The sequence below is a fragment of the Capricornis sumatraensis genome, chromosome 13, assembly GCF_032405125.1.
Source record: "Capricornis sumatraensis isolate serow.1 chromosome 13, serow.2, whole genome shotgun sequence".
Taxonomy (NCBI): domain Eukaryota; kingdom Metazoa; phylum Chordata; class Mammalia; order Artiodactyla; family Bovidae; genus Capricornis; species Capricornis sumatraensis.
The window spans coordinates 70568819-70584921 of NC_091081.1; the positions used below are offsets into that span (position 1 = coordinate 70568819).

The following is a 16103-nucleotide window of genomic DNA, read 5'->3' on the forward strand; positions in this document are numbered from 1 at the left end:
GGTGGGTTTCTTTCTGGGCTCTCTCTGTTCTTTCCCACTGATCTATGTTTCTGCTTTTATATCAACACCATACTCTTTTAAATACTGTAGTTTTATAATATAGCTGAAAAATCAGGGTGCATAATGCCTGCAGCTTTGTTCTTTTTCAAGATGACTTTGGTTATTCAGGATCTTTTCTAGTTCCACACAGACTTTTGGATTGTTTATTCTACTTCTGTGAAAAATACCATTGGAATTTTAATAGGAATTAAACTGAAAGTGTCTACTGCCTTGGGCCTCATAAACATTTTAACAACAGCAATTCTTCCAGTCCATGAGTGTGAGAAATGAAACTTCTATTGTTAAAGTCACCTAGTCTGTATTTTGTTATGGCAGTCCAAGAAGATTAATACAAAAAGGATTCAAAAATTGGGGCCCTTTCAACTTCTCAAGACAAAAAGGATCATGTTATTTGCAAAGCAACAGAAACACTGAAAAATTTTATTTGTGTAAGTTTCCACTAGGAAATTTAGGGGAATTCACTTTTGTCCATTTAACTGAAATACTTAACTGACTCTGGAAACTATTTTATGAATGAAGAAAGGGGATGATCAGAGGCTATGTGGACAGTGGGAGAAAAACTGGAAAGACTACTGAACTGGAAATCCCAATACTCCACTTAGTAGTGGGATGAGCCATAAGAAATTGCCAATAGTAGACTACTTCTGACTTACAACAACAGCAATTTCATGAAGTCAACTGAATAGACACACCTTTCTTGACCAGCCATTTCATTTTCCTAGGCTTTAGTTACTTCATTTACAAAAAGAGGTGGTGGAAATGAATAATTTCTAGAATTTCGTCCAGCTTTGAAATACCAAGGCTTCATATCATGTAAGAGTTAGGCCAAAGTGATAGAGTGATTTCCTTGGAAATACATCTACATAGTATGAACCCTTCACCTCTTGATGCAATTTTCCTCTTCCTGTCACAACCTTCCAATTAATATCCATTACAATTCCTTGGCTGTAATTAGCTGGTCATTACAGCTGTCTACCAATAGATAGGACTGTCTCCCAGAGAGCTTCCTGTCACTGAAAGCATTTAATAGAATGACTCATTACATATAAAGATTAGACGTCTGCACTGGGAATAAAATTTCACTTGAAAATTTTCATACACTTTTTCACTTGAAAATTTCATACACTTGATGCTAGATTACTATCTAGCATCTAGCTAGATACATATTTAAAAAATACTTACATACTTACTTACAAGTAAGTGCATACTTACAAAATCTCATTTTTTATCCTTTTAATTTATATAAAGGCTCCATTTACAAGTTCAGTAGTTTTCAAACACATCTACTACTCCTTTGCTTTTAGGTTTGCCATCTTTCTGATCTTTAATGAGGCAAAAATTCACTGGGGAATTGGCATAATAAGTGTATTAAAACTATTTTACGTCACTGTTTCTAATGAGAGGTGATGTTCATTGCAGAAGGAATTTCTTTGAGGACATAAGTTATTGTGAAAATTTGAGTTTATTTATTGCTTTAATAATACATTGAAGGGTGGAAAACATAGAAAACTTTATTTTTACTAAACTACACCTTTGGCAGGTCTGTCATGAAATCAACAAGATTTCCTTTAATTTGTTGTTTATTCACATCCTGTGCTGTTGGCTACCAGCAGCCGTGTCTACAACAAGCAGCTGCCACACAGCTGCAAGAAGATTATCAGAGAAACAAAATAATATGGAAAGTTCCTATTCTATGCCACCCAAAATCACCACAGCAAAGTTTGGAACATCAAAGCAGCAAGGAAACATGATTACCTTTTGATTTCCTAGGCTGTATCAATTAGCCGGAACATGAAGTCTGAGAAAAAACTCTTTTATAGGCACAATGAAAAAAAAAAAAAGTACCTCTTCCTCAAGTCTGCCATCTCTCAGGGTAGGAGGTATCCCTGGGTGCTTGGCTGTCAACAATTCCATCAAGTTATGGGTAGCATGAAGTCTCTACAAACACACAAAAGGCAGCAATTATGACAGCCAACGCAGGTGACTCTAGGGGAGAATCTACTAAGGCATACAGAACACTAATAATGTATTTAAGGCCAAATCATCGAATTCTTTTCCTTTAAAAATAACTTGAATACCAACTTTCTTCAGAGTCAGTTTTACTGTAATTATCTTAATTCATAATGATGTAAATTTTCAGTTAAAATATATGGTTTTATGAAACATGTCTATGTATTTAACAAAGTAAGTAATATAGGTAACTTCTCTTATACATGCACTTGTCTATATGAGGAAATATGAATATGTCCAGTAAGTCCAGTAAACCAGAAAGGTTGACTAGATAGACTTGATTCCTCTTCTGGAAAATGAGTCTGGATGAGCCTAGCAATTTATGATATTATAAAACCAAAGATAATGAAATACATAAGAAAACAGGGCTATGACCTGGATCTGTTGAATTTAAGGGCTGAAAAGAGGAGGGGCTGGAGGTGAAGATGGCATAGAATAAAGGAGAAAACTCCATCTTAAATCTCTGTATTAAATATTAATATAAGCCAGACATCTCACTGTGATATTGAGTCTGTGATTGTATTGAGCCTTCTGCTGCATTCTGCACAAGCTGGTGGAATGGACTGGAACACTTATCTCTCTCTGTTCCCTTACACATTTATCCCAACAGAGCAGAGTGGCTAATTTGACTGGACAGAGTTAGACATTCCTTGGGTTATGTTTGGTCAGCAGGCTAAGTTACTGTGACTCAAAGCAAGAAACCAGGCTGACTGATGGTTTACTCTTCACTCTTGAACTCAGGCACACTAGACTTAGCTGTCCACTTTTGTTTCCTTTATTCAGGAGTATAGTATCTTTGCACTTTCTCCTTCTCTCATAAGGTAAACACATTTGCTTAAGGTCCAAAGCCTTCTGTAATCCTCATCCATGCATACATAAGGATACTAGTATTTAATTTTCTCTCCTCTTCCCCCTCCCCCATACCACTCCTCATAGCACCTGCTCAGACACAGGTGAATATGAGGTTCCAAGATCTAGGTTCTGAACAGTAAAAAAGAAGCCTCACCTAGGACTCAAGCCTAAACTTACCAGGATTCATAAAAGGGATCTTATTTACCATTTAGCTAGAGTCTTGTCTATATGATCCACTGATAGAATCAAGAAGAAGAAATTTCACACTTAAGTGTTACAATTCAAATACCCAAATCTCCCAAAAAGACCTACAAAGCTAAATTAGAAGACCATTGGATAAGTATTATTATTACTTAGTTCCACTGCTGAGTGAAACTCAATTTCTTTTTTTGCTGAATATTATGTAAAGAAATATGCTGATGTAAATATGCGAAAGTGATAAAACTGACGCCATTCTTTGAAATATGAATGTTTTGAGCTGCTTTTCTAATGTAGGTTAGGCTTATCAGTCAGCCTTGTGGCCAATACTGGCGTAAGTAGACAGAATATTAGTGTTTCTCAAACTTTTGGGTCTATACAAAAAGACATCCTGGGTGCTTGTTCAGAGAACATGAATTTTAAGCTTTATCCCCAGTGACTGTGACTCACTCCACTTGTTACCTTTCGTCCTCTTAAATATTCAGAAAACTTATTTTACAAAGATCACACAGTTTGAAACTGTTTAGTTTACTTACTTGCAGTGAATCTGTTTTGAGCTTTTCCTTGTGTTCCTCAGATGAACGCAACACTTCTCTGTATAGTTCTGCTGCCGAAGCATACTCGCCTGGATAATCAAAATATGTTTAAAGAATAAGAAAATCACATATTTAGCTCTCAAAGTCATCTAAAAACATCTACTGTAAAAATACAGCATTGATTAGAACTCCCTAATTTATTTTTTACGAAAAGGAATTTGAGTTGGTATTAATATGACTGCCCCAGTAAAAAAAGTTGATGATAGCACCCTTTCTTGGGGGTTAAAATTCCATACAAATAGAACACCAGTCAAATAGAATGTTTTAAAATTATGCTAAAAAACAAACTCTAACTTTTAAACTAATGTTTTCTTCTTTCTCAGGTTAATGACTTCCAAGCAGTAGTCATTAGGATGTTTGAAATTAAGGACAAATTTAGGGTATTTACATGTGTTTATAAACAAATATTCAAAACACTATGACCAATGTACACGTACTTCTCAGAAAAATAATGCACTCTTCTTGATAGGTATTGTTTCTGTTGGTATTAGGCCAGAATGATTTAGTTTATAACTACATTTCAAAAATTTAGAATTTTTTCTATTTCTGGTTATATAATTCACAGTTAGTCTAAGAGATTTATGCTTTTTTTTGTTATACCTAAAAAGTAGCTCATACAAATAAAGTAAAAAAGTATAAAAGCACAACTGACAAACTATGGCCAATGGGTCTTATCTGACTGTATTTTGTAGGGTCTACACACTAAGAATTTATTTTTACATTTTTAATAGTTGAAATAAAAACTAAGATAATACTATTTTGTGACATGTGAAAATTACATGATATCAAATCTCAGGGTCCATGAATAAAGTTTTAGTGGAACTCAGTCACGAGGACTTTACGTACTGTCTGTGGCTGCTTTTGTATTACAACAGCTGAATAGTTGTCACAAATCTTATGGCTCACAAAGCCTAAAATATTTACTACCTGATTCTTTCAGAAAGTTTCATTAGACTTCAGTGAAGGGGAGGTGAAACATTTTTAATGGCTTTGACTAATGGAACCTATCTTTTTTGCTGCCTAGGGAAAAACTCAAAACCAGTAATTTATACATATAATTAAAATGAAAATCTAACAGTGGCAAAATCATGAAACACAAGGGAGAAAAAGATAAAGAGATGTTCTAATTTCAGTTTGCTGAGGAAAAAGCTTTTATCCTGATCATTGCATACACTTGCTTATTTTAAACTTTAAACCAGTTTCATTAATATCATGGATTTAGAATTTTGCTCATAGCCATAATGAATATTATATATATCACATATATATATATATATATATATATATGTGATATATATATGTGCCTGGTGGTTTAAACAGTAAAGAATCTGCCTGCAATGAGGAATACCCGGGTTCAATTCCTGAGTCGGGAAGATCCCCTGGAGAAGGGAATAGCAACCCACTCTAGTATTCTTGCCTGGAGAATTCCACAGACAGAAGAACAGTCCACGGGGTTGCAAAGAGTTGGACGTGACTGAGTGACTAACACACACACTCTCTCTCTGGTAAAGCTGATTTCATATATGTATATTTTACTGTGGTAAAGTATACATAAAATAAAATTTACCATTTCAACCATTTTTTTAAGAGTGTAGTCCAACAGCATTAAGTACATTCATATTGTTGCACAAAACACTTGCTTTTATACCACTGTTTTATATCTAGTTCTACCAGTTATTTAATATAAAGCTTTCTAAAGCACACATTTTCACAGTACTTGCCAAGTCATCTAATCTCTATTCATTTTTATAAAACAGATTACTTTCACAATAATAAAGTTGCATTATAATGTAGGAGTAACACAATTATCTTCACACAATGAGCTCTCTTAGGTTTTCAAAAGACATATGGATTCTATTAATATTTATACTGTCATTTATAAAGAATTCATTTAACAATTTTCTCTTCATAATTATCATACCTTTTAAAGAAGGTACAATGACTAGACTATAATAAAAGCAGATGAAACTGAGCTATTCATTATAATATCTGTTTTCTTTTCACTATTTAGTGTAAAAAAGATTTTTTATAGTGAAAAAAATATTTTTATGTCTTTCCCAGACTGACATAAAAATATCCATATTCAATAAGCTATGCAAATATAAGCCAAATATGGAAATGCCCATTCTTTGCCACTTGATGGCACTAAACCTATTAACAACTAGACAAACTGTACTGGTTCGATACTGCCAAACTAATTTTTTCCAAAAAAACACATGTAGAAATGAAAAATGTATGTGAGGATCAGGAAAAAAAGCTTTCTTTCTCAGAAAACTGAACCTAAAACACTTCTATATTATATATGTGTGTGTGTGTGTGTAGATAAACACACACATATATATTTCATGTATCTAGTACATAAAATTGAAATAACATCATGTTTTTAACACCATAATCAGTGAGGACCTTAAAATATACACTGTATATCATATATATGTATATTCGCATGTAATATGTGAATCCCTTTAGAGGTTAATATAAATTTTAGATTTCATTTAGAAGTCATATCTGTACTATCTGGTCTCTAATATTAGAAGAGTTTAAATTATGTAAGTTAAATATGTAATATTACTTTTAAAAATGTATATTATTTAATATACTACTATGAATTAAACTAGAAACTGAAAGTAGTTAATCCCCCACAGTTAAGCTTATAATTACAATTAAATGAGAATAGACATACCACTTATTAACGGACTTTCTAATAGGAATTCTTCTTAACAATCAGCAATAGTTTCCAGCCACAGAAAAATAACTACGGTGAGGATGCAGTGGAAACTACCTGGAAAGAGCAGTGAGGCACCTCCTGCTACATCATAGCACGGCATTTTGCCACACAGGAGCCAGTCACACACTGATCCTGTTTTGAGTGCTACAGTGTCTGGACATTGATCAGATGAATAACCCTCCCAATTCTCATATTGTGTATAATTTCACAGCAGGGGAAAAGAGACAAGTCTGACAGGAGACTAGAAAAAAGGCCAAGTGAAGAAATTCATTTACTGTCTAAGCTTCTGAGTCATAACAACACAGAATAAAATGAGAAATGCAGTTCATAATCAAGTTGGGAAATCTGAAATTTATTTTTGTGATCATTTACAAGTGACATATCACTCAACATCAGAAATTTTTGATGGTGAGTTGCAACCTATTATATAGTATAATACTGAGGTTTACAAATGCCTATTTGATAAAGAGGAGGACATAGGATAATAAAAAAATTAAATATCTAATGTGAAATCGAGAGATCCAGGGCAAACTCTTTGTCACTTTCTAGCTGTAATCTTGACAAAGCAACTAAGCCTTTTGAACCCATTTTCTCAAATAAAATAGGGATGGTAATGACTAAACTAAATCCCTAAAATAGGGATGGTAATGGCAATCAGGAGGATAAAACAGAATATATATATATATATATATATATATAAAATAGTATTATATATACTATAAAATGCTTATAGAAAAATGAATTTTTCAGATATGAGGCTAGATTGACACTTATTTTAGTACATTATTTTTAGTACCTAAATCATAACCAGCACCTAGCAAATACTTGAATATTTGTTGGGAGAGTGAACTTACAAGTGATACTACTTTGTAAGTCAATGACCAACATTCACTTGAATGTGTCACAATTTAACCATTCTATTTCTAGGCATTTTGGTTGTTTCGACTGTTCACACAAAAAGCTTCTAAAAGTGGAAATGTTTGGTGAAAGCATATTGAAACATTTTTTTTTTAAATGTTCTGTGTAACTGCTCTCCATTAAGTTGGACCTATTTAAATTATGATTAATATTGTGGGAAAGTGTCTTTCTGGGGAGAATTTGATTTACATTATAACTATAATTGTAACTTTGATTTACACTATAAGTATTTAGAAGAATTGAAGATAACAAAGCATCACCTTCTACCTTTAATGATGTGGATGCCTGCTAAGCCATTGAGGGCACAGACTAGCTGCCGATGCGCCTCTTCACATTCAGTGCCACACTTCTTCTGCAGGGATGTCAGCAGTTCTTCCATTGTCATGGTGCTAAAAGAAAAGGCAGGTTTTACAGAACTAGAAAGAAGATTCCAAGTGAGAGAATAATATTACATAAGATCAAGAGTGCCAGTCTCTGTTACAGAGTCTTTGTGATCCTTGATATCCGTTTACCTCCATTTTCATCACTACCATTATTAGTTTACTATTCTAGCAAGCTTTCTTTTGATCCTCTCATTCTTTAACTTTTTCTCATTTCAGTCAGTGAAGAGCAGAACTAGAAAAATCTTCCTAAAGTGCAAAATGGTGGTTGTGGTGGTGAAGTCGTTCAGTCATGTCTGACTCTTGCAACCCCAAGGACTGTAGCCTGCCAGGCTCCTCTGTCCATGGACTTCTCCAGGCAAGAATACTGGAGTGGGCATTCGTTCCATTCTCCAGAGTATCTTCCCAACCCAGGGATTGAAGGCAGGTCTCCTGCATTGCAGGCAAATTCTTTACTGTCTGAGCTACCAGGGAAGCCCCACAGCAACTCATATATACCTCTTGTGAAATACACAATGTTTTCTTTACATTATAGAGATCTATAATCTTTGTCTGATGGCTCAGATGATAAAGAATCTGCCTACAGTGCAGGAGACCTGGGTTTGATCCCTGTGACAGGAAGATCCCCTGAAGAAGAGAATGGCAACCCACTCCAGTATTCTTGCCTGGAGGATCCCATGGACAGAGGAGCCCATCAGGCTACAGTCCATGGGGTTGCAGAGTCAGACTCAACTTTCAACTTGCAACTAACACTTTCATTAATCTTTGTCACTGCCTTTAGTTATCTACAAACTGCTCAAAGGCAAGGATAAGAGTCAAATTCCTCTTTATATTTCTTATAGCACTTGAAAGGATATCTTTTTAATATGAAGTGCTAAAAAAAAAAGAGCCTAGTTCCTATCACAGTTTGATGAACAAACAAACAAATTTTGTGGGACAACAGAGTATTGAAAGGAATAATCAAAGAATATAGCTAGTATAATTATAAAGAAAATATTTAATAGGAATCTAATTCACCTAATTCCCTGATGTCAGAACCAAAAAATACAACACAAAATGAACAAAAGCACTTCATATCTGAAGTGCAGCAGAAGACAAATAAACAAAAACCCCAAAAAACAACAAAACCCTTCAACAGTCCTAAAAATATGTTCAAAACCATGAAAATAATTTTGATGTGGTTCTCTTTCACAAATGGGGTTCCATAGTGAAGAAAAATCACCACACTGCTAAAAACAGATGACAACTCAGTTCTAAGACCCTGAATGAAACCGTGGGCTAGGAAGTTAATTGCTTTAATACTATCTATGTATGCACGCATGCTAAGTCACTTCAGTCGTGTCCGACTCTGTGCGACCCCATGGACAGCAGCCCACCAGGCTCCTCTGTCCACGGGATTCTCTAGGCAAGAATACAGGAGTGGGTTGCCATTTCCTTCCCCCAGTATTGTCGATCACTACACTATTATCTCTTACAGCATAAGAAAACTGATAATAAAACCTTTTTTGGAGTGGCAAGAACTCGCCCCGAACCGCCTGTGGGTGGCAGCAGGCCTGTCGGAGCCTCAGCAATGGATACAGGATGGAGGTGACAGTCCTTCTGTCCAGGCTGCTGAGCTTCAAAGCCCAGTCGGAAATCTTCCTGAGTTTTACCACTGCATCCTGGCAGCACACCTCATGTTGACGGTGATAGAAATGTCTTTCCACTGGAGAAAAGTGAAGCCAGTGGGTTTCTTCTGTCTGAGGGGGTATCTGGATCTAAACAGAGGAGGAAAAAAAAAAAGTCACTTGGAAATTTAACTTTTCACCCCAACTCTGCTGCTTCTCAAATTTTTTCCTAATACCCTTAATCAGTAAATACTTATCCTACTGACTTGGTCAATCACATCTTTCTTCGCAGACCTCCACATTATCTTGGCAATAAAGCTGTAGAGGAAATGAGGATTCTTCTTGCAATAAGGACGATAGAGAAGTCGAACCCACCAGTGTCTGACACAGTAAGGTTCAACACCAAGAAATACCACTAACCCAAAAAGATCTGAAAGAAAAAAAAAAAAGCATGTTGAGAATACAGATAGATAGTCTCTGACTTAGGATGGTTTGACTTAAAATTTTTGACTTTATCATGGAGCAAAAACAAATGTTAATTAATAAATCATCAAAACTTATTTATCTCTATCAGTCTAGCAGAGTGGCTATTGACTGGGGTGGAAGGATGTGATTTTGCCCACTGGGGACATCTGGCAATGACTGGAGACAATTATGGGTGTCACAACTGCAAGAACACTACAAGCATCAGGAGTGTAAAAGCTCAGTATCCAAAATAACCAGAAGAGCCCCTAATAAAAATGAATATGTGACTCAAAATGTTAATGGGGCTAAGGTGGAGAAACCCCGGTCTACCACAAAAAGAAAACAAATGAGACTTCTACTTCCAAATACAACATAGTAAGTCAGCTGAAGAAGTTGAATGGTTCTATGAAGACCTGCAAGACCTTGTAGAAGTAATACCCTAAAAAAGATGTCCTTTTCATTATAGAGGACTGGAATGCAAAAGTAGGAGGTCAAAAAGCACCTGGAGTAACAGGTAAATTTGGCCTTGGAGTACGGAATGAAGCAAGGCAAAGGCTAACAGAGTTTTGCCAAGGAAAAGCACTGGTCATAGCAAACACTCTCTTCCAACAACATAAGAGAAGACTCTACACACCATATAGCCAACACCAAAATCAGACTGACTATATTCTTTGCAGCCAAAGATGAAGAAGCTCTATACAGTCAGCAAAAACAAGACTGGGAGCTGACTGTGGCTCAGATCATGAACTCATTGCCAAATTCAGACTTAAATTGAAGAAAGTGGGGAAAACCACTAGACCATTCAGATATGACCTAAATCAAATTCTTTATGATTATACAGTAGAAGTGAGAAATAGATTTAAGGGACTAGATATGATAGACAGAATGCCTGAAGAACTATGGACCGAGATTCCTGACACTGAACTGAACTGAAGTCACATCAGGCTAACATTCCCACCGCAGTTACTATTAACACAAAAAAACCCCCCAAAACCTGATATATTATAAGAGTGATAGCATTAATGATATCAGAGAATCACGGAAGAAAAGATGAAAAATAAACTAAATTTCCAGACATTCAGGAAATGCTATTTTTTAAGATAACTTGGACATGAGAAAACTTTTGGAGTCATTATGTTGATTGCGGAAATAAACTCCCCAATTTTACACTTTAAATATTTCTAGTTTCATTATATGTCATTCATACCTCAATAAAGCTGTTTAGAAAATTAATCAAAAATTTTTAAAGGGTGCCAGTTGCTCAAAACACCTGCCAACATCTTATTCATCCCAAATTAAGTACCCAGGGAACTGCAGAATTACTGCTCATATTCCTTTAAAATTAAAATACGAATAAAGTAACTGTGATAGGCATTTTCTCTACACCTTCCTAGCTAACTCTGGAGTTCAATGAAATCTTCAGTTCAGTTCAGTTGCTCAGTCGTGTCTGACTCTATGACACCATGAATCGCAGAACACCAGGCCTCCCTGTCCATCACCAACTCCCGGAGTTCACTCAAACTCATTTCCATCGAGTTGGTGATGCCATCCAACCATCTCATCCTCTGTTGTCCCCTTCTCCTCCTGTCCCCAATCCCTCCCAGCATCAGGGTCTTTTCCAATGAGTCAACTCTTCACATGACGTGGGCAAAGTATTGGAGATTCAGCTTTACCATCAGTCCTTCCAATGAACACCCAGGACTGATATCCTCCAGAATGGACTGGCTGGATCTCCTTGCAGTCCAAGGGACTCTCAAGAGTCTTCTCCAACACCACAGTTCAAAAGCATCAATCTTCGGCGCTCAGCTTTCTTCACAGTCCAACTCTCACATCCATACATGACCAATGGAAAAACCATACCCTTGACTAGATGGACCTTTGTTAGCAAAGTAATGTCTCTGCTTTCGAATATGCTATCTTGGTTGGTCAAAACTTTCCTTCCAAGGAGTTAGCATCTTTTAATTTCATGGCTGCAATCACCATCTGCAGTGATTTTGGAGCTCAGAAAAATAAAGTCTGACACTGTTTCCCCATCTATTTCCCATGAAGTGATGGGACCAGATGCCATGATCTTCGTTTGCTGAATGTTGAGCTTTAAGCCAACTTTTTCACTCTCCTCTTTCACTTTCATCAAGAGGCTTTTTAGTTCCTCTTCACTTTCTGCCATAAGGGTGGTGTCATCTGCATATCTGAGGTGACTGATATTTCTCCTGGTAATCTTGATTCCAGCTTGTGCTTCTTCCAGCCCAGCGTTTCTCATGATGTATTCTGCATAGAAATTACAAGCAGCGTGACAATATACAGCCTTGACATACTCCTTTTCCTATTTGGAACCAGTCTGTTGTTCCATGTCCAGTTCTAACTGTTGCTTCCTGACCTGCATAATAGGTTTCTCAAGAGGTAGGTTGGGTGGTCTGGTATTCCCATCTCTTTCAGAATTTTCCACAGTTTATTGTGATCCACACAGTCAAAGGCTTTGGCATAGTCAATAAAGCAGAAACAGATGTTTTTCTGGAACTCTCTTGCTTTTTCGATGATCCAGTGGATGTTGGCAACTTGATCTCTAGTTCCTCTGCCTTTTCTAAATACAGCTTGAACATCTGGAAGTTCACGGTTCACATATTGCTGAAGCCTAGCTTGGAGAATTTGGAGCATTACTTTACCAGTGTGTGAAATGAGTGCAATTGTGCGGTAGTTTGAGCATTCTTTGGCTCTTTCTTTGGGATTGAAATGAAAACTGACCTTTTCCAGTCCTATGGCCATTGCTGAGTTTTCCAAATTTGCTGACATATTAAGTGTAGCACTTTTACAGCATCTTCTTTTAGGATTTGAAATAGCTCAATTGGGATTCCATCACCTCCACTAGCTTTGTTCGTAGTGATGCTTTTTAAGGCCCACTTGACTTCACATTCCAGGATGTCTGGCTCAAGGTGAGTGATCACACCACTGTGATTATCTTACTAACACCTAAATATTAACATATTGGACAGTTTCCAATGTAACAGCAGACCACTAAATTTGGCCTTTTAATTAGCCTGATATTATTCTACAAATTGGAGAAGGCAATGGCACCCCACTCCAGTACTCTTGTCTGGAAAATCCCACGGATGGAGGAGCCTGGTAGGCTGCAGTCCATGGGGTTGCTAAGCGTCGGAGATGACTGACTGACTATTTTCACGTTTCACCTTCATGAATTGGAGAAGGAAATGGCAACCCACTCCAGTGTTCTTGCCTGGAGAACCCCAGGGACGGGGGATTCTGGTGGGCTGCCACCTATGGGGTTGCACATGGTCAGACACGACTGAAGCAACTTAGCAGCAGCAGCATTCTAGAAACATGCGTCTTAATGTAACTTACTAAAATTCCACAGGTATTTAAATATATACTTAAACATCTTCCTAAAAAACTCTTTTCCCCTAAAAATAATCATCAAAAAATAGTGTTTCTCAGTTCAGTGTAATAGATGTTGATATTTTTACTTTAGCAGAATAGTAAGTTATCCTGCTAAGAACAAATGATACATGAATACCTGAATTTTCAAGAATGACAGGTTTTGAAGATAAATATCTGTCATAGGACTAAGGATATTTATATTTTTATAATTAAACCACATTTTAGTGACAGTTTTTCCAGAAATTTATTATGTAAACCAACATTTACTTATTTAAACTTTTAGTCTTAAATATCTGCAACTTGGACAAAAGTTTTAAAAATGTTGTCTATGTTCTGTAGAAAAAATTAGTTGTATGAATGAGACTGATGTAGAAGCATCAGTTAAAATGTGTGAGTGGGAAGTCCTTATCTTTATAGACACAGCCAAGTGAAACTAATTCCTTTTTCTTCTCTCTTTCCCTCTTTCTTTCTTGTCAGGTTCTCCCTGTTTTCTACTCACCATTTTGGAACTTTGAGTCCAATTCAAACCTGTGTCTACAGTGTTCAGGCAGGCACAATAACTGCTCAAATCAGGACAGTAGGACTACTCAACTACATATCTGTCTTCATATATATGTATATATAAATAAAAAGCACTTGATTCCATTTAAAAAGATAGATGTCTGCAACTATTAGGATCAAATATATTTTAATATATGCATAATCACCTAAGGATTTCTACAAAAGTTAAGCAATGCTTTTTGCTTAAAAAATTTAAGTTTTTCAAATAAATGCAACATGTTAGGAAACCATCCATTACCTTCCAATCCTCTCTGTACTGGAGTGCCACTGATGCACCAGCGGTTAATCCCACTCAAGCGCTGAGCCATTTCTGCAGCCTGATGGGAGAGAATGAAAAGAGAGACACAAGAAAAATGCAGAAGGATTGTGTTTAGTTATGAAAACAGCTCTCAAGCCCCGGCTTCAGGTCAGATGCATTTGCCCTTACAGAATAGTTATCACACTCAATACTGAACATCATAGTCAATGGGTTATCTTCTAGTATGGGGCTCTTATTAGCAGGAGGCTGCAATGTGTCCTTTCAAAGAGGAAAGGAAATTCATGTATGGGTAGATTGAAAATGTCCCAGCTGACTGATACATTCCTTAGACCACCCCATCCTCCAGATGAGAAGAACCACTGTGCTAATAGGCATGACTCATTAATTCAGTTCAGGTCACAGACTGGGCAAAGAAGACAGAATAAAGACATACAGTGAAGTCTGAATAAAAGCTTTTCCTCTAGCATTTTTCTATTACCATTTGGTCTCTGATAAAAAGCTGTCAGTTACCAGAACCTCCATGGAGAGTACTCCACGTGGCAGAAATGCTGATAAAAGTACCTAAGTAGAGTTTACTTAGATCTACATCACATAAAAACTACCATCTTCTTCAAATATACATGAACTTTTCATACAGAACAATGATTCTGAGTACCAAATAATTTCTAAGGATTATACAGCTCATGCATAAGAGAAAGCAAATGCAAAGTGTCCAAAGGCAAACTTGGCGAATGTCAATACTGTGGGTTAAACTACATGTAAACTATTAAATTTCCTATGAACAGTTTCCTCCAGTCTTTTCCCCAGCCCTCAAGTGATTCTGCAGAAATTCTCACTTTTACAGCAGGACATTCGACCATCTGAGCTTCATCAAGGCAGATCCTCCACCACTCCACAGCTACAAGAGGACTGGGAATAGCCATGTAGCGCTTCTGGTTCCTTAAGCGACGCCCATCCTCACTGTTGCTGTGTGGGATGTCTACATAGTTTAGCTCTGAACGGAGGACATCGTAAGTAATGATGACTATATCCTGTTCTGCCAAAAAATGAGGCTGTAAAAAACCATCTTTCTTCACTCCTTGATATACCTAGGATATAATCACAGACATTCATTTATACACTTACTGAGCACTTTCTATTTGTTTATAACCAAACATCCTATAAGATACATCCCAGACCTATTTAGAGAAAGATGCATTTTACTGTGGAAGACTAAAAACATAAGCAATGTGAAAGGAACTGGAACACAAGTAAACGCGAAAGCTTCACAGTGGAGACCAATTTTATGGCTAAGAAGGTAAACTCAGAGAGCAATTCAAATTTGCAGTAGATCTTGAAGTACATTCAAGAGTTTTCATGGGTGGAAGAAAGGGGAAAAGGTAGGTGGGTAGATGGAATCAATAGTTTGTGCAAAAGCACAATGGTATGAGAAAGTTTAACAATAAGAGCTATTATTTACTGAATGCCTTTTATGTTTTAGCACTGCAAAGTTTTATCTCCCACCTTTAACAACAACTCTGTCAGTTGTTATTATTCCTATGTCACACATAGGAAACATGAAGTGACTTACTCAAAACTAGCAGAGTCAAGATACAAATCAAGGTTTGCCTCCTCTACAGAACAGAGCGCCTCAGTGGCAAAGTTGGTGTTTTATAAACTACTGTATTATACATGCCTATCATAGTGGCCGAAATATAGAAAATCTCCAATAACATTTGTGTGGAAAGAAGAAAAGAAGAACACAAAGGGTAAAAAATACTAACAGTAGTGAACAATAACATTAAATGAACACTCACTATGTGCCAGCACTTTATCAAATCATTTAATCTTCACAAAAAGTGTGTGGGGGTACAATTTTTAGAACTTAGCACAATTTCTGGCACACAATAGGTGTTCACTTGTTGAATGAGTAAATTCTTATTTTACAGAAGGGGTAACTGAGGCTTCAGAGGAAGATTCTGGAGCTAAAAGATACAGGATCATACAAACAGATAACTATTAAACAATGCTGCCTTTGAACTGCATTTCTTTCTGAATACAAAGATGTTTTCCTTTATATGATTAAGGACTTTTTCA

The 16103-nt window shown here is 36.4% G+C and overlaps 1 protein-coding gene across 2 annotated transcripts in view; it reads right to left on the reverse strand.

Annotated features, from left to right (window-relative positions):
- The window catches only part of SHPRH (SNF2 histone linker PHD RING helicase), a 74983-nt gene that overhangs the window by 42116 nt on the left and 16764 nt on the right, over window positions 1-16103 (reverse strand). For both annotated transcript variants that reach the window (XM_068984895.1, XM_068984896.1), the window contains 7 exons: window positions 14864-15115; window positions 14007-14085; window positions 9616-9779; window positions 9243-9499; window positions 7630-7751; window positions 3657-3745; window positions 1906-1998 (listed from right to left, as the gene is read on the reverse strand). In XM_068984895.1, the coding sequence (XP_068840996.1) occupies window positions 1906-1998; window positions 3657-3745; window positions 7630-7751; window positions 9243-9499; window positions 9616-9779; window positions 14007-14085; window positions 14864-15115 (1056 nt within the window). The remainder of the gene's footprint in view (window positions 1-1905; window positions 1999-3656; window positions 3746-7629; window positions 7752-9242; window positions 9500-9615; window positions 9780-14006; window positions 14086-14863; window positions 15116-16103) is intronic.